Source organism: Lactuca sativa, chromosome 4, assembly GCF_002870075.4.
Source record: "Lactuca sativa cultivar Salinas chromosome 4, Lsat_Salinas_v11, whole genome shotgun sequence".
Classification (NCBI taxonomy): Eukaryota; Viridiplantae; Streptophyta; class Magnoliopsida; order Asterales; family Asteraceae; genus Lactuca; species Lactuca sativa.
This window is the reverse complement of record NC_056626.2, coordinates 284,351,328-284,377,747: the sequence shown is the minus strand read 5'-3', so window position 1 is coordinate 284,377,747 and position 26,420 is coordinate 284,351,328. Positions and strand designations below refer to the sequence as shown.

Sequence of the window (26,420 nt, the reverse complement as noted above, 5' to 3'; positions counted from 1 at the left end):
CTTAATGATTAAGAACCATATCACAATTGATCCTCTAAGGACATCTTAGTGCACTAGTATGGCTAAGAAGTGGAATCGGAAATTGTGGAAATGGTTAAATCAAAAGGATGAGTCATACTTCGTTCCAAAATCAAGTCTTAGAACCGTACTTCAATATTGTGAATTGAGTGACACACACTCATTAAATGTGAAGTAGAAAACTGTTTTTCTTACTCTTGCACGTTTGAAATTGGTAAGTTGTGATGTCTTGCAGAAGACAAGGACCAACTAAGACCAAATGTGTGTAATGTTTTTGTCTTGATATAGACACACACTAACTCTTGGATATTTGTTTATCAAGAAATGTTTCTTGATAAGAGAATCTAATATGTCAAGAGGTCAGTGGGAGTCTGAAAATCTTGAAAAAAAAATCAAGAACTAATCAAGAGTAAACCTATTAAACACTAGCACACGACTTAAGGTTTGTAACCTATCATGTTGACAAAATTCTATTTCTGTGCCAATCCTATTGAGTGATTATGCATATGAGTTCTCAATAGACTGCATAAGGCAAGCACCTTGTTCAATGGAATTACATTGACGGGCATAGGTGAGCTACTAGATAACTTGGAAGTAATGGCGGGACCCTTGATGGCAAGAGATTAAGAATGAACAAGTTCTGTCCATAAGAGTTTGAATTTTTCACAAACATTATCTTTCGATTATGGTTGTGGCAAATTCAGATGGATAAGAACACATACACCATAAAATCTAAGTGTTATAAGGTTTCTCTCCTTCATGAAAATGATTGTGAGGAAACGCTTTCACTAAGAGAGATTTTAAGGAGATAGCGATTATGTAAATTGCATCCACAAATTCGATTATGATTACGACATCCATCTTCATAGTTCAAATTGTGAGATTTGGCAATTAGTCTGAACATTTGGGACTTAGTAAAATAAGTTATGAATTAGTATTGACACACATGTGAGCTGTCTAAGGAAAGGTGTGTGATTTTGAGAAGCTTAGATAAAGGCTTATCGAAGCATATCGTATTAGAAACAATGAACTTTGGAAGTCAATAAGTATTGTTTTCTAGAAGTTTGGCTGGTTTCTAAATATGTGTTAAAGCTAGTGGGAGCATAAATGTTATGTTGGAATGGGTATAATCATCATGTTAGTGGGAGCATGATTATTATTTAAGTATTGCAAGTTGACAATATTAATTATAGAAAAACAAAAGTTTCACTTTGCAAAGTTGCAGGGGTAGAAAAGATGTTTTTGCTATAATTAAGGGAGAGAATGTTATATTTCGTTTCCAATCTAAAGCTTAGATCGAGAAATTTTAATTGTATTTAGTCATGGGTATATTTATTATTTGCATTCTCAAAATACGATTATGATTACGGCATCCCTCTTCATAGTTCGTATTTCGAGAACACGGCAAATAGAAATATTATGACAATATTATAGTAAGAAACTGGTAAACTATCACGTTTTTCTTTATGAATTGTATCCCATACGCTTCGGGTATAGGATCAATTGCATATGTTGTAATATTTGACCGTTCTAAAATTTCCAAATGCTAAGGGCATTTAGAGGAAAAAATGAAATAGAACCGGATTTGACTAAAATAATTAAAACTGTCAAGGACAATCTAAGGTTCGCCAAAGATTGGTCGCTTATGGACGGTTGGAAGTATAGTCATGGATGGACCATATTGATATTATTATGAATAGATAAGACTCTATTTAAAATGATTTGTCATATGGCAAATATGGAAATGTTTCCTTATTGGGAGTTAGACGTTAAGAATCTATGTCTAGATTAGAAACTTCTATGCAAGAAGGATGTTCAAAGGAATGTACTTTGAATATGAGACTTCATGAATATGGAATAGTCTTGTAACAATATCCAATAGAGTGCTTTGCAATTTCATTGGCAAAGTCTTGGTGACTTTGGCGCTGTGATATTACGAAAGGACCATTGCATAAAATGTTAGAATCTAACATATTCTAGTAGTGGCGAGAATTTTGTAGTCTTGCACTAATGGGTTAGGAATTGTGAAATGAACATCATTGGAAATGTGTTCATTTGATCTATTTCACAAAGTAAAGACCATAGGAAAACATAGTGTGCATGCTATGAGCATGAGACAATTGTTGTTATAACTCAAGTAAGAAATTGATTACCTGAAACAACAAATAATGAGTAATCAATATGGTGATTAAATAAAAGGTGTTTTATTTATACTCAAAGGTTTGGGGCCATATATGATTAGTATTATTCTTGTGTTTCACTTTGCATGTTTTGACTTCCCGAATAATAAGATTATTCAAACCCTCCACAGTCGCTCATTCTTTGGAAGTAGGAATGAAAGAAGACTGTCATGAATCTGACTGTAGATTATCTAAAGTGTTTTAGACATAGCAAAAGTTTGTTGCAGGGTTCATGAATGCTGCTATAAGATTAGAGTATTGGAATAAACTCATGCTCACTTGGATCGCTTCATGGATTTTATCACGAGTGATTGGTGAGACAATAATATCTTATATTTTTGAAACCAAGATATGTGAGTTGTATCTTGCGAGTCGGTTACACATTGATAATATGTAAATGCACCAGTAACTTGGTGTTATAAAACGTATTGTTGTGTGTGATTCGGTGAGTGAGTGCCAGCGAGCATTGAGTCGAAGTTTATCCGTTCCTTTTACCCAAAGTGGGATAAAATTGATATATGTGGGCCCCTCGATGATTTAGTGATGACACCGTAAGCGCTTGGCCAAGCCGGGACTAAGTTGATGTGTTCAATTGTAGTTTGTTATCAGTCGTCATAAATCGGAAATCGGGAAACAACACATAGACTGAGAGAATGATTATAAACCATGTCTCATGTCTATATGATATCTTGAATGGAGGAATATACGATCCCTTATCTAAAGGAAACGCTTCTGATGAGATCAGAGTTGAAAGCGGCTTTTGAAAGCTACGATTGCTGATCAGGTTCTGAAGTCATACGCATAATAGTTATTAGACTTATCCAAGGGGGAGACTGTTGGATTAGTGTCTAATTCCATAACTATTTTGGTATGTACTTGAACCAATTGTGATCATGGTCCTTTTGGTTTGCCTTCACACGGGTGACTAGACAGGATGACTGTTGAGGAGAGAGGCTGGTTTATTGTTAAGAATAATAAATTGGGGTATAAATATGATTTGATAATATATTATATGAATAATATATTAATTTGGAATCATATTATTAATTAGTATTTAATCCAAAATTAATTAGGAATTAATTTCGGGATTAAATGAATTAATTAAAAGTACAGGGTTTGTTTTGTAATTATTTGATAGTTGAGACTTTGGGCTATTGGATCACCTTTATTAAGGCTTGAACGAAAATCCTAGCAGGATCTAGGAGTTTTCTTCCAAGGCCCTAAGCTAAGGGATTAGGAGTTTTCCACCTTGAAACTGTGACATCCCCAATTTCACGGCCAGAAAAGACCGATTTGTTTATGCTTTGTTTTAAAATCAGAGTTATCTTTTAAAGAAAACAGTTGCGGAATTTGTCCCAAAAACAAAATATGATAACCATTTATCAAAATATTTCTCAAAAATAAGGTATTTTTATTAAATAATAAAACCTCGGGATGTCATGTTCCGATACAGATCAAAAGCATAAACAATATAAAATAGACCTTACAACAGTCATTTATAACCACTGATCTACAATCCAAAATCTCTCGTCAAGTCCACCAACTTATAATCTTGTGCCATTACCTGTAATGCAAAGAAAACTGAGTGGGTCAGGCTTGGGAGTCTGGTGAGCATATAGGGTTTTCAACCCATAATAATATATTTATTATATTCAATCATCAAACAATCAACCCAATTACCCATCCCCATTATCTTCTTTATTTATTAAGGTTTTACCCTAATAATCGATTATACTTTCTTCATTCATTCCTAAGTATTTACCTAAGGAACTGGCACAAAGTCCATTTGCTACCACGATTTATACAATAGGCACTACGTCGCATAGTCACCAAGGTTCATACAATTGGCACTACGTCTCATAGTCACCAAGGTTTACATAATAGACACTACGTCTCATAGTCACCTGGGTTTACACAAAAGGCACGAAGTCACATCATCACCAAGGTTTATCAAATAGGCACGAAGTCGCATCGTCACCAAGGCTTACTCAATAGGCACGAAGTCGCATCGTCACCAACTATTTCATCTACCCATGTTCTACCTAACATTTTTGTAGATATAAATACAAACATAATTTAAATCATTTAACACCTGTATAAAAACATCAAATCCAAGTCCATCTCAAATAGACAATTAATATATAACACATAGCATGTATTTCATAGCTAATACTTTATATTCATGTGTTAGAAGAAAGTAACTATGCACTCATGCATATAAACAACAATATACATATATATATATATATATATATATATATATATATATATATATATATATATACACACACACATAACATGTATTTTATAAAATACTTCATATCTATGTGTAAGATGAAAGTGACTATACGCTCACTTGATTAGACGATGCTCGAACAGCACTACGACTTGTAGAAGTAGTATTCTTCGGTAGATCTGGAAGATCTTCACAAAAATGGGCTTCTCGCGGGCTGAGCTTCGGCTCAGGAATCTCACTTCTCGGGATCCTTGGGGCTTCGGAACTTGCTTCGGGGCTCAGGAATGATACCGGGGCTTCGGGATATAATTGGCACGCAAAACGATGCAAAACTTAGAGAGCAAGGAAGAAAAATGGCAAGGCAAATGGCTGATATCGGTTTCTATTTATAGGCTGTTGGGTCTGGGATTACGCTGGGTGTAATTTTGGAGTACGTTGGGCGTAATCAGTACGCTGGACGTACATAGAGTACTCTGGGCGTACTCTTCGGATAAGCTTTGGTATGCGTGCCACGATCTTCAAAAACTCATAACTTTCGCATACGAGCTCCGTTTTCGACGTTCTTTATATCCACGCGTAAGTGAGATTATGCTCTACAACTTTCATTTAGACTCTGTTGGCTAATTTTGACTTTATTTTTATTATATTATTTTTAGTAGGCCGGGACAGGAAAATTTCGTTATAAAATCCTAACTTCTTTATCCGACGTCCATTTTCGTCTGTCTTTTTACCGTTGCACTACTAATGACGAGATCTTTGATTCTCATTTTGATTGTTTCGGCTAAAAACCGCTCGATCTCAAATCGAGTATTCGGGCTGCATACCGTTAAGTCGAAACTTAGAAAAAATCATAACTTCCTCATACGAAGTCAGATTTGGACGTTCTCTTTATGCACGCTCACGGTTTAACGAACTCTACAACTTTCGTTTAGATCACTAAGGCTAAATATCGATCTAACGTAAATTCACTTTTTACGTCATTCAGCGTCGTGTCGGTTCTGTCGCGAAACTTCGACAGGTCATAACTTCTTCGTTATAACTCGGATTTCGGCGTTCTTTATATGTACGTAATCCTTGTAACATATACTATAACTTAGTCAAGATTATTTATTCTAAATAACCTTTTGTTGAAAAGTCATTTTCGACCCCTATTATCTCTAAATTGACTAGCCCGGATCTACGGGCGTTACAATTATCACCCCCTTAGGATGATTACGTCCCGGAATCATCAATGAAATAGGACTTGCATAATGATTCCACACGTTAATTCTTCATCCTAGGTAATAACAGTAACTTCTATGTTTCCTCGAAAGAGTATTTAACTCTATGGCTTTCTTGACTGCAGACGATGCCTAAATCTTGCATCTGCTTTTCGTACTATGTTGTACTTTCAATCATAACTTCTGAGTGACCAAATAAGTCCTTATTGTGGACTCCTTCTTCTTCTTAGGATAAATACTTTCCTTTATCTATTGTAACAGACCGATGGGTCGTGCTCTAATGACTTTTCATCGCATGATGCAACGCTTAGACTCAAGTCTCATAGAGTCAAATTCCGGAATGAAATATACCTTCCTTCATATTCTAATGTGATATAAGCACATTTTTACATGTAGAATTTCTAGCTACAAGCTTCCTTAACAACGAGCTCGATGCTATCAATCGCATTGATTTCAATCTTCTGACTTACGTCAGATGTTACTTCGAACTTGGTTCTCCGAACCACGTAACATACTCACCGTAGTCGGACTCCAATTGGATATGAACACTAGGGTCGGAACAACAACCATCTTACTAGTTACTAACAAAACAATGGTAATGACATACCAGAATAAAACAGAATCAATTACTAGCTTCTTGGTAACCTTGTGACTTTCCCTGATCCAAGTGTGAGTCTTGTGCTTCTGGTAGTATATGCATCTACTACCTTTCACACCTACTCATACTCGTCCTAAGTATTGTCTCGCAGTCCCCAAGTCCTAAAATCACAAAACAATTTAACACATACGAATGTGTCCAAATAATCATAAACAATTTCCCTAGACTCTACTAGGGCTTCTTCATTTCTCAATCTTAAATCATCAACTCTACTTCAACTCGATTGGTGATGGAAATACCAGAATGAGACAACTTCAAGAATTTCACCAATCGTTTCATCATCCTGCCAATAGAAGGTGTACTTCGGACGTACCGTACTCTTCTAAACGCACTGCTTGACATATACTAACAACAAAAACACCACTCTTACAATATCTTCCGACAGGTGTAATTCACTATCATAAGCCTTTTTCATTTCCTCCATTTACTCAATTCTCTATGAGTTTTCACCATGACGTTATTTTCACAGAAGCATGCATTCCTTGCATCAAGACGAAAATATAGCTAGAGAAGATTTAGACGCGTAATCCTCCTTATTACTCCTAAAAGTTATATGCTAGTTCTAATATCGTAATTAAACGTTTAGAAACCTGAGCACATAAAATTTCCAGATCCGGTCGGCAACAGACCATAGATCCGAACAAATAATATCACATATAGCAATCATATAACATTTAGCACTTAAAGACAGTTTAGGCATCTTGCCTAAAATAAACAAGTGTCTGTATCAATTTAGGTGTACTACCTAACATATTTTAGACACACTCCTCACAATCATTACTTAGCATTCTAAGTTTAAGACTAGAAATTTCCTACAAATTCCTAGTTCGCTTAAACTAATGCTCTGATACCAACTGTGACATCCCCAATTTCACGGCCAGAAAAGACCGATTTGTTTATGCTTTGTTTTAAAATCAGAGTTATCTTTTAAAGAAAACAGTTGCGGAATTTGTCCCAAAAACAAAATATGATAACCATTTATCAAAATATTTCTCAAAAAGAAGGTATTTTTATTAAATAATAAAACCTCGGGATGTCATGTTCCGATACAGATCAAAAGCATAAACAATATAAAATAGACCTTACAACAGTCATTTATAACCACTGATCTACAATCCAAAATCTCTCGTCAAGTCCACCAACTTATAATCTTGTGCCATTACCTGTAATGCAAAGAAAACTGAGTGGGTCAGGCTTGGGAGTCTGGTGAGCATATAGGGTTTTCAACCCATAATAATATATTTATTATATTCAATCATCAAACAATCAACCCAATTACCCATCCCTATTATCTTCTTTATTTCTTAAGGTTTTACCCTAATAATCGATTATACTTTCTTCATTCATTCCTAAGTATTTACCTAAGGAACTGGCACAAATTCCATTTGCTACCACGATTTATACAATAGGCACTACGTCGCATAGTCACCAAGGTTCATACAATTGGCACTACGTCTCATAGTCACCAAGGTTTACATAATAGACACTACGTCTCATAGTCACCTGGGTTTACACAAAAGGCACGAAGTCACATCGTCACCAAGGTTTATCAAATAGGCACGAAGTCGCATCGTCACCAAGGCTTACTCAATAGGCACGAAGTCGCATCGTCACTAAGGCTTACTCAATAGGCACGAAGTCGCATCGTCACCAATTATTCCATCTACCTATGTTCTACCTAACATTTTTGTAGATATAAATACAAACATAATTTAAATCATTTAACACCTGTATAAAAACATCAAATCCAAGTCCATCTCAAATAGACAATTAATATATAACACATAGTACGTATTTCATAGCGAATACTTTATATTTATGTGTTAGAAGAAAGTAACTATGCACTCATGCATATAAACAACAATATATATATATATATATATATATATATATATATATATATATATATATACACACACACACACACACATAACATGTATTTTATAAAATACTTCATATCTATGTGTAAGATGAAAGTGACTATACACTCACTTGATTAGACGATGCTTGAACAGCACTACGACTTGTAGAAGTAGTATTCTTCGGTAGATCTAGAAGATCTTCACAAAAATGGGCTTCTCGCGGGCAGAGTTTCGGCTCGGGAATCTCACTTCTCGGGATCCTCGGGGCTTCGGAACTTGCTTCGGGGCTCGGGAATGATATCGGGGCTTCGGGATATAATTGGCATGCAAAACGATGCAAAACTTAGAGAGCAAGGAAGAAAAATGGCAAGGCAAATGGCTGATATCGGTTTCTATTTATAGGCTGTTGGGTCTGGGATTACGTTGGGCGTAATTTTGGAGTACCCTGGGCGTACTCTTCGGATAAGCTTTGGTATGCGTGCCACGATCTTCAAAAATTCATAACTTTCGCATACGAGCTCCGTTTTCGACGTTCTTTATATCCACGCATAGGTGAGATTATGCTCTACAACTTTCATTTAGACTCGTCAGCTAATTTTGACTTTATTTTTATTATATTATTTTTAGTATGCCGGGACAGGAAAACTTCGTTATAAAATCATAACTTCTTCATCCGACGTCCGTTTTCGTCTGTCTTTTTACCATTGTAGTACTAATGACGAGATATTCGATTCTCATTTAGATTGTTTCGGCTAAAAACCGCTCGATCTCAAATCGAGTATTCGGGCTACATACCGCTACGTCGAAACTTAGAAAAAAATCATAACTTCCTTATACGAAGTTAGATTTGGACGTTCTTTTTATGCACGCTCACGGTTTAACGAACTCTACAACTTTCGTTTAGGTCACTAAGGCTAAATATCTCTCTAACGTAAATTCACTTTTTACGTCATTCAGTGTCGTGTCGGTTCTGTCGCGAAACTTCGACAGGTCATAACTTCTTCGTTATAACTCGGATTTCGGCGTTCTTTATATGTACGTAATCCTTGTAACATATACTATAACTTAGTCAATATTATTTATTCTAAATAACCTTTTGTTGAAAAGTCATTTTCGACCCCTATTATCTCTAAATTGACTAGCCCGGATCTACGGGCGTTACAGAAACCCTAGCTAGCCTTAAGTATAAATAGCACCCTAAGGCACTAGAATTCGACCACCCCTTCGGAAAACCCTACTAGGGCCGAGTTTTGAAGCTTAGTACATTTCCTCCTCTCTCTCATCTTCATCCTCTCACTCAAGGAATTAGTTGTTATTACTATATAACAAAAAAAGGTATGTATTCTATTCTCCTATGTCAATTTCGAAAATAGTAGATGCATGCTAGGTTTCCTTTTGTGTTCATAATGTTGTATGACTAGTAGTGAAAACATAGATCCGTATCTAGGGTTGCATGCATACATAGGATTGTTTGTATTAAACCCAACAGTACTTACTTGGATAAAATATTGAAACGGTTAAATATGGAGAATTCCAAGAAAGGGGATTTACCTATACATCATATTGTAAAATTGAGCAAGGATCAATGTCCTAGTAGTTATAAAGAAATAGATGCAATGATTTAAGTCCCATATGCTCTGGTTATAACATCAATCATGTATATTATGACTTGTACCTGACTTGATGTGGCTTATGCTTTGAGCATGGTTAGCAGATATTAGGGAAATCCTGGCGCAGCTCATTAGATAACAGCGAAGAACATAGTTAAGTATTTATGGAAAACCAAAGATATGATCTTAGTTTTTTTGTGGAAAATATGAACTTAAAGTGAGTTGTTATAGTGATTTCAGCTTTCAAATAGATCAGGATAATAGTTCTTCGCAATTGGGTTGGGTATTTCTATTTAATGGTGGAGCAGTAACTTGGAAAAGTTCTAAGAAGCAAATGGTGGTTGATTCTACTTGTGAATCAGTGTACATCGCAGCGAGTGATGCAATAAAGGAAGCAGGTTGGTTAAAAATTTACATTGGAGACCTTGGAGTTGTTGCATCAATCCAAGAGCCCTTGAAGATTTTATGTGACAACGAAGGTGCAGTTTCTTTGACAAAAGAACCGAAGGATATGGGAGATCAATGCACATCAAAAGAAAATACCATTATATCTGGCATCAAGTTGAAGAACGCAAGCTCATTATGAATCATGTATCATCATAGGGGAATCTTGTTGATCCTATCACGAAGGGTTTAGGCAAGATCAAGCACTGCAAGAATCCTAAGAGCATTGGGTTAAGATATGATATTGGATTTTAGATTTTAGTAGTTAGTTGATAGTTTTGAAACAATGTAACAAAAGTAAATTGTAATTGTTTAGTGACTAAATAATAAAGATTTGTTTATGAGTTTTGAATACCATCTTTATCTGTTTATTCTTGTGTTTCAACTTGCATGTTTTACTTCCTGAATCTTAATTTATTCAAAATACCACTGTCAGCCGTACTTTTGGGAGTATGTATTAATTTAAGAATGTCATGGAATATTTGTAGATTGTCCATGGTGAGTGGACATTTCATAGGGATTTCTGCAATATTCATGAGTACTTGGAAAAGAAGGGATTTTGATTATTGGTTAAATCCATGCTTAGTGATTACTTAATGGATTTTATCATGGGTAATTCTAAGACAATAATATCTTCTATTCTTAAAATGGAGTTATATAAGTCATCATTTACAAATCTTTTGTTCATTGGCTTTGCATCAACATATCTGTAACTGGATGTTATAAAATGTAATTGCATGCATTACATGATGAGTAAAAGTTATGATTATATAGTCAAAGTTTATTTGTTCCTTTTACGTATTAAGGAAAGATGATATCTTTGGTGCCCTCAATGATTTGATGTTCACATTGTAGTGTTGGGCCCATCTATGACTAAATTGATGTGTTCAATTTGTAGTATGATAACGTCATCATAAATCAGATCGAGAAACAGAATCTTGGACCATGAGATTCATTCGTATCCATGTCCCGTGTCCTTACGATATCTTAAAGAATGAAGGAATAATTTATCACTTATCTTAGTACTGACGTTTGATTAAGTCAAAGTTTGGCAGTGGCTTTGGAAAACACTCTTTACTGGTTATTCAAAGATTATACTTGCAATTGTAGTTGAAGACTTGTCCAAATGGGAGACTATTGGATTAAGTGTCTAAGGTCTTAACTAAATTTGTTTAATCTTAGGTTGCCCTCATAACCACGAAAATAGCTAGGATTGGCAATAAGAGAGAGGTAAATTGATTTGTTAATATATATATATATATATATATATATATATATATATATATATATATATATATATATATATATATATATATATTAGAAATAATAAATAATTAGTTAAGAAGTAATTAGAACTAACTGGAAATTATTTTTAGACTAATTAGAATTAATTAAGGATGCAAGGGTTAAATTGTATTTATTTAATAGTTGAGCAATGGATGCAATTCTAGAACCTCTTTGCCTAGACTGTTTTGGGAGAGGTCCAAAAGGATTTTGAAAGCCTCCTTAATCAGATAAGGAAACTTAATTTAAATCATATGAAAATAATATTATTTTAATATTCAAATCTAGGGTTTATAGGTTATTTGACAGCTATATAAAGGGGTCACATCCCTTGCAAAACCGATGGCTTAACCAACTCATAAAAAATCCGGATTTCTCCTCCCTCCTCTCTCGAAATAATTAGAATAGTTGGTTTTATATTGGTTAAAACCTGAATTTACGCTATTTACAAGCCGTTATACTACCAAAAATTGGTTCGAAACCCTATACTACCAAAATTCTAATTACGAAGCTATACAATAATTATATATTGTCAATACTTTAATTACAAAACATAGATACAAACATACAATCATAAAAACATATAAGCATGCAAATATATAAAACACTCATTCGCTCATGCCTCCCGGGCATATACATTCACTTATGCCTTGGAAGCAAATTCATACATTCATGCCTGGGAGATACACTATTAACACATACTTGAGGTTTTACAAGCATCTATAAATATAAGGTTAATAAATACCGAGTACACTCTAAAAACACTCAAATAAAGACGAAATAGGGTTATATGTAGCTTGAACACATTTAAACGGTTTATAAGTATCTGTATTTTTATACAAGTATTACATAAACTTATAAACAAATTACCAAGCTTTATTGTTATAGAACTTATATTATAAGTAAACAATTATATATAACACATATATTTGTATGTTTTATAAGTAAGACTGTGTATAAGTCAGGTAAAGTATTCATACACTATAAACGTATACTTTTTTGTTACAACAAGTACTATTTTATATTTCTGGTTAGAAAAAGTACTATTTTACGCTTGTATAAACAAAGCGACTATAAGAGGACCAAATGGACCAAATGAAGAATAAACATATACTTTTTAGTTACAACAAGTACTATTTTATACTTTTGTTGTAACTAAAAAGTATATGATTATAAAATAGTACTTTTTCTAACCAAAAGTATAAACTAGTACTTAGTATGTATGCTTCATTTGATTTGTGCGTGGTCCTTCTATAGTTGTCTTGTATATGCAAGTCGTATATAATCCAAGATTGGATAGTGAATCGAATTAATGATTATACCCTAAACCCACAACCAAACAATGAAAGGGAATGAGACCGAATCAAACATTTTAAGGTTATAGAATACCAACACGATTTCTTAGTTTTATAACTAACTTGGTTTCATAGATTTATTTCATAAACTTCATTGAGAAGGATAGAAAAAGTGTCATCGTGCAAACACTCATTAAGTTTTATTACGTGAAAAGTGTTATGCACATTATTGAGTTCCTAAGGTAACTTGAGTTGATACACAACATGATCAATTCTCGCAGGAATTTCTAAAGGTCCTATGTCTGTCAATGAGAGTTCTGACAAGAATTCCTTCCATCCGAATTCATTCCATCCTACCTTGCCACATGCTGAGGAAGAAACTTCTACTTATGTTTAACTAACTATTCAATGAATATTATTAAATGATACTAAAACTAAACGGTCTTTTTATTGAAAGATTTCACCCTACAATGGTTGGACTCAAACAAGAGTTGCGAAATATAGCTAAATCAGACATTTTAAAACCATTTAATTCTAGAAGCATGCAACCTAACATATTCGTCCAATAGTTAACAAATATTAGTATAGGTTTCATGCAACATATAACATGCAATTTTGAAGCTTATCATACGAGCATAGACTTGTTTGCAACGTTTTCTTCTCTTCGAAATCTTAGTTAAGCGTCTCGAATTTGGATGACAAGGTTCAAAAGAATCGTTATCGTTAATGTCCGCAATCGAAGAAGTTTCGTTTGTTGGGTAAAGGTATATACGTCGACTATTTAGAGTTTCGATCGTTATGAGAATGAGGTCAAAAACACAATAGGTGTGGTTATTTATAGTTTTCTAGTATTTCATGAATACTTCATGACCAGGCATTATCCATGGTATTTACTGGATTTATATTTTAGCAATGATGAATTGGCTATAACAAAAATAACGTTCTATTTTAAAAATTATGGCATGCTCTTGTTGCTGGTGTAATTATTTCCATTCTTCATGTTTTCAATGGAAAGGAGTAAAACACTTCATTTTGGAAATTACTAAATTAAATTCACCAACGCTTTGTTAATTGTAGCATACTACTTTTATTCTTCATATTATATAGGTTTGTTCAACAAATCCTTTAATTGTACGACAACTTTTCACCAATTTTACTTTCTTTTATTTTCATGGATTGCAATAGATGATGAGGATGATGATCTTAGCATTGTACTTTCAACTTTTCCGCTTTTCCTGATGTAATTGCATAACATTACTACAAGAAGTACCATAATCGATTGTAATCACGGCCCTACTGACCTTACTAGTATATATATAATCAAGTTCAAAAGAAAACGCAAAGTCAAATATTTACGAGGACTAACGAACTCAATCTTGAGGATCCACCATTTTCTAAGCCCCCAACACCTTGCAACCAGCTACAAATCAATTATATAGAGACACCCTAGACACTATTACAAATCAATCATGTGCATTAAGACCCGAGTGGTCCTTCATGGCATTGTGGATGAATTCAGCTTCTTTAATTACGGAATTTCCCTTCTTGGTAATCCTCTCAAGCTCCCGAATCTTCTCCAATGCCTCTAAAGCATGCGAGTCACTCGATTGAATCAACTTGTTTGTGGTTTCTAGCGCTAAACATAGCTGTCACAAAATAAAAATAAAAACATTACTTAGGTGTCGTCTCAATGCAGAAATCACGAGTGAAAAACGAACAGAATTTAATCGTGTTTGTGTGTGTGTGTGTGTGTGTGTGTGTATATATATATATATATATATATATAGAGAGAGAGAGAGAGAGAGAGATGTATATATGTTCTTACCTCGAGTGTAAGAGTTGTCCATGAGTGGGATGTACCACTAAGTGCATCATTCAAGCATTTGTAACTTTCCTAAAAACACAGGGACAAGTAAACCAACGGTAAGAATGAATGAGAAAATCGAATAAAGTTAGATAATAATTACACCCTCGTTTAGTACCATAAATTACCAATATGCTCATATATTTATACTATTAATCAGCCTGCCACAAGTTATTGATTTAGAGAAAAACTTGAAATACTTTGATTTATGAGGCTTGAAAGAGTGGGATGTATGTGTATGTACGCTAGGCGGGAGTAAAACGAGCATTATTATAAATTTACAAACCAAATACCATCTAAGTTATTAATATCATATGAATTAAAGATAATAACTAGTAAAAACAAAGAAAATAAATCATGAACTTAAGCAAGAAATGTCGAGTCATTTTGACAGAGCATGATACTCTGTTGTGTAGGCCTAGGCCTGTGCATAAGTATGAGGAAATGAAAAAGATCAGGCACCTTTGTGTAAATTTTGTGGCATTAGGCTATAGTGATTTCATAATCCTACTTAACTAAATTCATGAAGGCTCAATCATTTGTATTAGAAATGAATAAGGAAACAATCCATATGACTTTGTAGCATCATGGGGGTAGAACTCACAGTTTTCGTAATACAAAAGGATTGATCATATTCATATGTTGTGTCAGATGAACAGAATAACAATTTTGTTTACTTAATTCTCATCACTGACTTTTGTAGGTTATCTAAGGAAACACATTTTAGGTCAAGAATTTGACTCAAGTCAACTGTTCATGGTGGCTAAATTTTTTTTTTTTTTTTTTTAAATATCACCAGCTGTTTATGTGGAACTCGAGGAGATTTGATTTTGAGACAACTTTTCATATTATAAACTAGCTAAAATATGTATCTGTTGTAAACTACAAGGAGTACCTTAAGTATTCAAGTCACAGGCCCTTTAAAGTTCTTGTGTTCTAAAAATGCCTACCATCAATGTTTCATGATTACTTACATCGTATCTGAAATGACAGAGGCCAGGCCAATAAACTGGGGCTATTACAGACTTACAGTATCAATTTATTGTGTAGCTATTTAAGTGGGTCCTTTTCAAGTTTTATGTGGGTATGCAGTATGCGTATGTTCCTCCAAAGATGCACTCACATTGAAAATTAGTTTCAGGTTAATTTGGTTTACCACAGAACAAGAGGTCTTTGCGATTAGAGGTGAGATTATATCAAATTACAGCCAATTCCAGAAAATTCCACAATCACAAATTGAGTCCCGTTTTTTTTTATGGCCGTTGTCAAAGGGGGCAGAAGGAAGCCGAACGCATGACTGCCCTAGACACACCCTCACCAATCCAAAACTAGAGCCTTATTCAGAAGATATACTAAATCTACAGTTCATTAGAGTTAGTTATTATTCTCTCGAAAAGGGGGATCAGAAGATGTTCGTCAGTTTAGGATTTCAAATCGAAACCCTAAATCTTTTTTTTTTGTCACAAGCTATAATAATAGTATACAGATAGATGGATGTATATCAACCCTCCAATAATAGAGAAAGCTAAGCGAGGTTGAGAAACCTGATATAGTTTGGTAAGATCAGAAGGTTGAATACGCTGATTCGCAAGATCAGCATCTTCGACGGAACTATGACGGTGGCATTTACGTATAATATCATCCGTGGTGGTTGTGGTGTCTTCTTCTCCGACGTCACTCAACAGATCGCCGATGCAAAGGAGTGGTCCTCCTGCCATTCTATCAGTATTTGAAACATGTTACTGATTTACTGTATTAATCTGAAAAAATTTAGCGTAAACTTACCAAAATGGCGCTTCTGTTTTGGCATGTTTCTCGCTTTGGCCCACTTTTCAAACTATTTTCAAATTGCGCTCTTCTTACAAGGTTTAGTTTAAATATTGGTCCATGGACAAGTCTCTTTAGAATCCCTCATATGCCTTTGTTGAATCAAGACTACAACGAGAAGTAGACTCCGAAATCTATAACAATATATTTATATTTAATTTTATTCATGAATAATCCACGTGTTGAAACTATTGAAAGTTTAAAACAATTAAAATTATAAAATTTAAAAAGATGTCTACATTATTATATAATTCAAAACAAATAATATTTATACCAACTTGTTATAAAATTTATTATATAAGAGCTAACAACAATATCATTGATATATTTAAAAAACGTATATTTGTAAAGATTTCAAATATGTTGTTGTATTCTACGCAACGAGTGTGTATTCGCCTAGTTAAAAGTAAAACAATCATAGTAATATCAATTAAGCTCTTTGATTGATTGCACGATATAGAGTACATATGAATGGCTCAAAGGTTGCTAAGAACATGGACACACTTTCAAACATTACTTTCTCATTACATTTACATTACGTTTACAATTAAATGTTTCTAGCAACTATTGTGTACCTAAATGCACCAATGAGATTTCAAAAAATAATAAATAATTAAATAAATCATTTAAGGGTATTTTGGACCTTTTGTACTTTTAATTAAGGAAATCATTTAATTGAAATCCTACAATTAAGGAAATAAAATAAATATATTTCACCTAGTCATTTAATTGAAATTCTGTCAACCATTGCCCTACCACCATCTCGTGTCGTCGCCTCCCTCCAGATCCACTTTCGTGGCCGCCTCTGACTTGCTCAACAGTTGTAGTCGCCTCCGACTTCTTCCACTGCATCGCATTCGACCACCACCGAGCACTCCATTGCTACCCCTCTATTTCAATGGAAAATCACCGCCAACACCCTCCATTACTACTGTGATGCTGCTTTGAGAAGTCCTCCACCTCCCTTGACTTCGTCCGGCAGCAAGAGGCTGCTGGTCTCCACCGTTATCATTAAACGCCCCACCAACCGCCGCTCGCCGGCTGTTGTTATTCTACCACCTCCAGCTACCCATTTCGGTTAAAGGTAACCTTGCATACCTTTATTTGCTTCCTGTATACTTCGTCGATCAATAGAAAACACAAAACGATTTTATTTTGTTACTAGTCGTGCATAGAGGTCAATACAGGAGGAAAATCTCCACCTATTTATCAATTGTTTATCAACTGAACCAAACTCCCAATTCAAAATAAATTTGTTTAACCCAATTTCAAAATCTATTACAAATCTAGTCCCTAACTCAATAAACTTCATTTAATTTGTGCAAAACAAACCCTCTCCTACAAATGATTTTTATATTGGTCCTAATAGCCTAAACTAATAATTATTTTATTTACATTTAACCCTCCTTGTGATTTATTTGCAAAATAATTTCAACTCTATTGCAAATGTGTGTTTGTTTCTTGCATTCATGACTGGAAATGAATGCAGATGTGTGTTGATGATTCAATCACAGGTCTTGAATTCTGTATTCAATCACAACTCTTGAATTTTGTAATGTATTCTATTAGAATTTATTTATATAAACGTATTATGTTAGATATTTGAGAATAATTGTTAACAATAAGTATATTTGTTTAACTGGTAATGAATTTGTGATACTTTATGGCTGACTTTATAGTCTCTACTATATTCTGTCAGAATTTATAGTTTTTATTTTCTACTATATTTTGTCAAACTTTATAGCTTTTAATACATTTTGTCAGAATTTATAATTTTTATTCTCTTAGAATGCATTGAATTTTTCAATTTTTGAAACTTGATTATGTTTTGTTTGTGGATTTAGGTTTTAAAGAGGCTTACATTGATGTGGAGAAGTGTAAGCCCGCAGATCCGGGCTAGTCAATTTAGAGACAATAAGCATCAAAAATGAGTTTTTGAGGGAAGATTATTTAGAAGTATTAATCTTTTCCAAGTGGTAGTATATTTTACAAGGGTTCCGTACATATAAAGAACGCCGAAATCCGAGTTATAACGAAGAAGTTATGACTTGTCGAAGTTTTTCGGCAAAACTGGCACGGCACCGGGAGACGTAAATAGTGAATTTACGATGTAGGACTTTTTAGCCTTAGAAATCTAAACAAAATTTGTAGTATACGTTAAACCGAGAACATACAAAAAAAAAAAAAGAACGTCCAAATCTGACTTCGTATGAGGAAATTATGAATTTTCTAAGATTTGGCGTAGCAGTGCACGCCCCGAAACTCGAATTTTAGATCGAGCGGTTTTTGGCCTACGCGAACTAAATGAGAGTTGAAGATATCATTAATAGGAACTCAACGGTAAAAAGACAGAAGAAAACGGAGTACGTATGTAGAAGTTATGAATTTTACGCGGACATTTAACAGTATAATCTCCTTGTACTGTTAAATTTAAGATCGGTCGAGAATTAGCCGACAGAGTCAAAGTGAAAGTTATAGATCTTGTTTTTACCTACGCGTAGATATAAAGAACGTCAAAAACGGAGCTCGTATGCGAAAGTTACGGGGTTTAGAAGTCGGCAGGGTGTTGTGCGAAATCGGGTGACGTGGCTGAATATGGGCCAAGGCTTTCTCCACAAGAAAAGCCATCGGTTGATGACACATGGCACTGACTCAGTGAGTCCATCAGGAATTCATCCTATAAATAGAGGTGTCGGGCATTGCCATTTCCTTACACCTCAAGCCTCTTCTTTCTCTCTCTATACTCTCTCTCTCTAAGCCTCCCTAACCAACCCCCCCTAAAGTCTAGGTAAACCCCCTAGCACCCGAAGGAAGCCCTGAGACTTCCGAAGCCGTGATAAAAGAACCTTTTGGCTCGGGAACGCTGCTCTAGGAGGCCCAATTTTCGAGAAAAACCTGTTGTAAGTGAGCTACGCCTAACCTATCCTTAGTATAGCTTATGTTTCAATATAGTAATATTATTAGGAGCTTATAATGAGTATTTGGGCTATTATTATGAGTTATAAAAGTGTCATTATAATATATTTTTAACTACTCGCGGTACGGGGAATCTGGTTTAAAGGGTCGCATAGTGCTGTTGGATTTCAGAAGTGTTATATGCCAAAATGGTCCTGCCCTCTGATGTTTTATGTCTGACCCCTGTCTATACATAGTGGTTGGAAAATATTGTTTAAACACTTATATAATAGTAATAATATATAGACTATTAATTAGTCTCGGTTATATTAGACAAAACCCTAGTGGTAATGGTACTAGGTTTTGTCGAAGGAAATTGTTTTAAGAGTAACGAAGTGCTGTCCGAGTGCCGAGTCACCACCATATCAGGTGAGTGCATAGTTACTTTCATCTTACACATAGATATGAAATATTTTATATAAGTTACGTGCTATGTGTGCATATTATATGAATACTTGTTGTCTATGTTGGATGAATGATTTTATGCATGTTTTAAATGATTCAAACTGTATATTTATTTTATATCTACAAATATCTTGGGATAAAACATGGGTAGATGAAATAGTTGGTGTGTAATAAAATAAGATGATGAGAGATAGGTGATGATAATTAGGTGAGGATAGATAGGTGATGATGAATCGGTGATGTAGGAGGAAAGTGTGACAACCCGAAATTTCCATTCGGTCAAACCCTAAAAGTCAACCACTTCGTGTCATAAGTTAATGACATTATTTCTTGTTTTTAAGAAATATAAAGTTCGTTTGATTATTTTTAATATTATTTTTAAACGAACGGGTGTTAGAAAGTGTCGTCTCGGGTTTTGAATTTTAAAAACGCAAACACTTCGCGTATTAGAAACACTCGACCAAACTTTTATGTTTTGGGTTGAGAAATCACCCAAAACCGTGAACTCATACCTATATATGAGTTTACTCCCCAAAAAGTTAGTCATTTGTGTTTACTCCCCAATAGTCAAAAGAGTAAACTCCAAAAAAACTCTTTCAAGTATTATCCAAGATTTAATTCCAAATCTTCAATCTTGTAAGTGTTCTAACCATTTCAAGTTAGTAAAACACTTAATCTAGTGTTTGTACATCTATTCATCCAATCATTTATGTATTTTTTCTAGATTTTCCAAAACACCAAGAACACACACTAAGTGTTCTTGGCCTTTTAGCTCAAATCAAGCTTCATTATAGTAAGTACTTCCATCCTTGAGTGATTTTAAGCTAGTATTACATTTAAACATCAAGAAAATGTGTCAAGAACACAAGACTAGAGGTGTTCACGGTCCAAGGAGATGCTTGGGCCGTAAACACCATAAAGAGCACCAAAGTGTGCTTAAGTCCTTATCTAAGCTCTAGTTTGATGTTTAAGCCTTCCTTGAATTGATTAAACCTTCCTTTGATGTGTCTAAGCCTTGAAAAACATCAAAAACCAACAATTATAGGTGTTTACAGTTTGGGGATCTCCCAAAATCGTAAACACCCTAAAGTATGATAAAGTTGGTCATTTTCCTTCCTTAGGCTTAGAAAGTAGCACATACACTTACCTAATGGTGTTAAGGACTTGAAAACATGGCAATATCCTTCCCCATGAGGGTTTACGGTAGTAAACCCAAAGGAAAATACCATGAGGCCGTAAACTCCTCAAAGGAGGTGTTTTGTTGCCCTAGTCCATTCCAAAGGCCAAACCACTTAGTAGAATTGCTTCAAAAGGCTTACTAAACCACAAAACAACACCTAGTCATAAGGACTAGAGTTTACGACCGTAAACTCTAGAGTTACTATCGTAAACGCTTGGAGTCAAGACCATCAAAACCGTAAACTCCAAGGGGGTTTACCCTTGAACCCTAAACACCCTAGCTTTGCTCTACCAACACTTGGATGCAATCCTTGTGAGCTTTGACACTTTAATCAAAGTGTTTTCATGTTCTAGAGTGTCCCAACTTATTTTATAAGTTATAATTTGGCTAATTAGTTATATATATGTTCATTATATGATAACTAGGCTCGTGCGTGTGTACAAGTCTTCATTTGTCACCTAGCACCGTACCCGACACTTCAATCCAATCCACTCACCACAAGTGAGTTCATACCCCTTTAATTAACCTTTGAAATACTTTTAAATGTTTTAAATGCTTTTATGCGGGGGGGGGGGGGATACAATTTGAATACTTATAGTTATTACATCAATCACATGTGATTAATAACTACAAAACCAATGATTTTATTACCGTTCAAACTGTTTTACTTCAAACTGCTTTACAAACTCTTTTACTTATCAAATACTATTACTTAAATTTTGTTACACTTATTATAAATTGCATGCCCGTATATGTATAGTTATATAAGCAATGTTTAAAAGGCTTAGGAAGGCCGTCCGCCCTGTTTCCTTTTCCTCGATTTGGATGTGGTCTGGTGGGATATCGGGTAGTCGTTCGAAGGCCGTTTCAATATTGATTATATATTGATGTGCACAAAAGTACCCACTAATTTTAATATTTATAACCTAACAAACTTAGACTATCTATGCACTTATAGGCAGTGTACCTAGTCAGATTACAGTATAGCTTAGGTAAGTCGGGTGTCGATCACAGGGAACGGTGGTTTAACTTAATATATTTGATTATAGGTTACAGGTTACACGAAAATAATAAAATGGTTTAATAAATCAATTAACAACTCTCGATAAACTAACAGGAAAGCACATCTCTTCAGGTACTTGGGTTTAGATAAATTACACCTTAAAACATAGACAATTGCATACACAAATTCATTTATTCAATGTTCACCGATTCCTAAAATGATTAGATTCGCGTTCACTATAACTAATCCTTTAGCAAACAAGTCAATTCAAACAGTGATCAGTTGATTAAACTAACATGCTTCCTAATGTTCAGTTCGTATCAAGCAAGACTTGTAAATATAGTTAATCAATGTAGACATTTAATCAACCTCTTGTTGATGGTCATCAAACAAGGCTCACACATTAACTTACTTATTCTCAAATTAATTCTAGTTTCACATTCGTTATTTCTAGTCTTATAATCTCGATGGTCATCAAAAATCATAAGAGACAAGCAAATCAAGCAGATGTTCATACAACTTAATTCACTTAACAATTAACAGAAAATAATCATCATTAACACATAAGGATCTTTTAACAAGCTTGGCAAGATAAATTAAACACAAATAAACTATTTAATATAGCAATTAGTCTAATAATCAAAGCTTCATTCAATCATAAACACAAAGTAAAAGGTTTTTACACCTAAATCAGAAACTAAATACAGAAAAGTACCACCATAGAATGCTAAACATGGTCACGTCAGCCAACCATATGATAATCAACATGTATCCGCTCTCCAATCCTTCCGATCTCCGCTTCCGTTAGCTTAACGGCCTTCCGGCCGCCTTCTAGACCCTCAAAACGGCTTAACAGAAGTTAATTGTCGACTAAATTAGGTTAGAAGTCGAATCCTCCCTCCTGGTTAGCTAAAAATCGATATTTATAATCTTTGTGGCCGACCTAAGTACGCTGGGCGTACTTAGGATTACGCAGCGCGTACTCAAGATAATCACGCGATCAAGTCTATCCGGTGCAAAGGTGTACGCGGCGCGTACTATTTCCTTACGCGGGGCGTACTCACTTTTTCAGCAATTTTGATTTCTTTTAGCTTCTAAGCCCGGTTCCCGATTCAGTCTTTTCTTTTGTGCTTCATCGGCAACAAATAGCTGCAAAATATAATTCAAAGCATTATGAGTACTTTTTAGTTCTAAAATAGAATAAATAAGGCCAAAATATTAAGATAAAGTGTATAAAAATATATATAAAAATACACATATCAAAATACCCCACACTTAGCCTTTGCTTGCCCCCAAGCAAATTTACTTTTATTTTACCAATATTGCACTAAACAATCCTTTTAAAACTCAGCCATTATGCCAAGACCTCAACGCGTACATTTGTGTCTAATATTTTCCTAAAGTACCCCCCCATATTTTAAATACTCACAATCTTCATAAACACTTGCCCACTTTTTCCGAACAATGCTCATTTTATGCAACCCTCCGAATCCATCCGCAGAAAACCTCCTAACCTCAAGGTATTTTTAGTTGAGCAACCTAAGCATACATATTCTAGAAAATTACAACTTTCCGATACCACTATGGAGCTTTATTTGAATTCTTCATTTCTTTGACATTTGATCTTTGATTTCTTTGAATTCAACACCTTATTTGAATTGATTTCTGGTATCTTCAACTTTTTGAATTTCTTCAGAATTTTGATCTTTTGATCTTTACTTTATTTGCTCCAAAATTCTTCAAACTTTTTTCGTAATTCTCTTTTCTCTCTTTTCTTTTTTCACATGTAACTCACTTTTTTTTCACTCAAAACCCTACATGCTTAAGCAGAGGCGCTCAACCTCAACCTTTATTGGTTAATGATAATAATTTTCCTGGATACATTTCAGGTTTAGGCTGCTAAACATATTGCATCCCTCAAACCAAGCGGGGTTGTGTTTTTGTTCCATGATTTCACTAAAATAAGGGAGGCCACAAATGCACTATAACGTATATTGGCTCAACTAAACATTTGAGTTCTTATCGGATCATTTCATACAATATTAGCAAAATTTAAATTATCACTAGATTTTTCTAAATTAAACTATTATTTCAAGTTTTAAAATTTTTAAATTTTCCAAATTCTAGCAATTTCATTTTTTTTTTTTTTAATTTTAATTTACTTTTACCGATCCCCTACCCCACACTTATTTCATACAATGCCCTCATTGTATGCTAAAACAAATTAAGAACATAAAAAGAAAGGAGAAAAAGGAACAGACTCCCCTGGGTAGTTGTGGCGAGATCGAATGGGGCTGCTACAAGTTGCTTCAAATTTTGCCGAAAGACTGAAAACTGGAACTGCTGCCTCTGAATTTGCCGAAAAATAGAATCAAGACCGCCATCTTCAAAAATGTGGTGCAAAATATTGCAAATAAATGCAAAGTATAGTAACCATGACTTGGGAAAGTGTCGACCACGTCGTCTCGTCAAGAATGACATCCTCTACTCGCGATGAAAAATCCCCCATAACATAGGAAAGTGTCAACCATGTCGTGGCAGCCGGGACGATACTTCTTCCTCGCGTCGAAATAAAACTCTATAGTATGGGAACTGCTCATCCATATTATAAGAGTCAAAACATCGTAACAATGACAATCTTCAAAACGATCGCTCATGAAATAAATATGCACCCCACACTTATGACAAATCGTGAGTCTCGACTATAATCTTCAACTCTCATACCGCTCTCTCTAGCAACAGTCGGACCTAGCTGCTGAACTTACTGCCAGCTTCCTAAGGGCGAAAATTCTGCAGAAATCTAAACAACCAAAGAGCATCAACATGAAAAACGAACTAAATCAAAGTTTAATTACATACCAAATACTAAAAACTAAACTAAATTAAAAATAACAAAAAACAAATAAAACAAAATAAAAAAAAGGATCACTCGTCATCTCCATCATCATGTGGCTGTGTCCCAGAAGTACCGGCCCCATCAAATCGTGACTGGAATGGTGGTGGAAAGGGAACCGAATACTGAAACCCCTGATGGCCAAAGAATGCGTTCAACGCATTCCCATACCACCGCTGTTGCATGTCCACATGTGCAACATACTCGCTAAGACGGTCAATGCCCTGAGCCAGATAGCGCATATCAATCTCCCGCTCAGGTCCCTGCTGCGCTCCCCGAGGAGCAGGTCGACGCCGCTGGACCTGTCTCGGCTGTGGCTCGGCAGCACCCTCCTCATCTGCCTCATCATCTGCTCGAACTCTCAAAACACCATCACCTCCCCGCTCTAATACGCGCATCGACTCCAATAGCTGAAGACTCATCGGCCTCATGTCGTGAAACACCATCGATCTCGTGATCTCACGTGTCATCAACTGGTATGATCGAGCTAACCGTGTGATAAAATGCCCTCCGCATATCGGGCTATCTCCCCGAAGTCCCCTGGCCCTCCGTCCCAAGTATGCAGCTAAAGCAACTGGAAGGTTCAGGTGCCTCCCTGGAGTAACTAGTGCCCATAGGAAATACAAGTCCGTTGAAGGCACTCTCTCACTATTCTTGTGATGCGTGAGAGACATAGAAATCAACCGGTGCAACATTCGGTATGTAGTGGACCGAATCATCCCCCCTCGAGCGGTAGATGGTGTATACACTCCTCCTGTAATCTCGGCCCAAAAGGTGTTCTCGTTATAGTCCACTGGCCGTTCCGTAAGACAGTCAGCAAGGAATGCCAGGAAGTGGACACTCCTCGTATCGTCGGCTGTGTAAATACCCACTCGAGTAGCAAGCTCTATCACACTGCATTCCCGGCTCACTCCTCCCAGTCTGAAAGCAAAGGCTGTCCTGTCATCGAGTGCCTTCCTAGGATCATAGGAAACTGTAGCGTAGAACTCCAGCAAAAACTCCCGATACACAGGCTCCTGGACCCTGAACAAACGCGCCCATCCCTGACACACAAACAATTCCACACCACTCGCGTCCGAGTGTGTGTATTGCAAAAATTCCTGGATCAATGCAGCAAGTCCGGTCCTGGTAGCCAATTCCCAATCAAATGAGGGTGCAATATCAATCTCCTTTGTGAGAAGCAAGCTCAAGTTGGTGACATAACGCGCCCGGGTAGCATCGTTCAGCGTTTGCGGAAATTGTAAAAAGCGATGATCGGTCACATCCTCGGGAGGGTTGGTTCTTTGTGTCCTTCGAGCCATAATCTGCACATATTAACACAAAACCCAAAACCAACAAAATATGGCAACATTAATAGATTTCTTAAAACCAAAAAATAATGAAACTGGATAGGGTCAGTACGCTGGGCGTACGTCCAGGCTTGAGATTCTGTGTCCTGGTCCGTTTGCTTATGCTAAAATCATAAACCATATCCATATTCACCGAA

The 26,420-nt window shown here is 35.4% G+C and overlaps 1 protein-coding gene across 1 annotated transcript; it reads right to left on the bottom strand.

Annotated features, from left to right (window-relative positions):
- Window positions 1-14,086: 14,086 nt before the first annotated feature.
- Window positions 14,087-16,414, bottom strand: LOC111921561 (uncharacterized). The gene is made up of 3 exons (XM_023917139.3): window positions 16,216-16,414; window positions 14,633-14,701; window positions 14,087-14,453 (listed from the first exon to the last, which is right to left on the bottom strand). The coding sequence occupies exons 1-3, from the start codon at window positions 16,387-16,389 to the stop codon at window positions 14,271-14,273; spliced, it is 426 nt and encodes a 141-aa protein (XP_023772907.1). The 5' UTR covers window positions 16,390-16,414; the 3' UTR covers window positions 14,087-14,270.
- Between the last annotated feature and the right edge of the window lie 10,006 nt (window positions 16,415-26,420).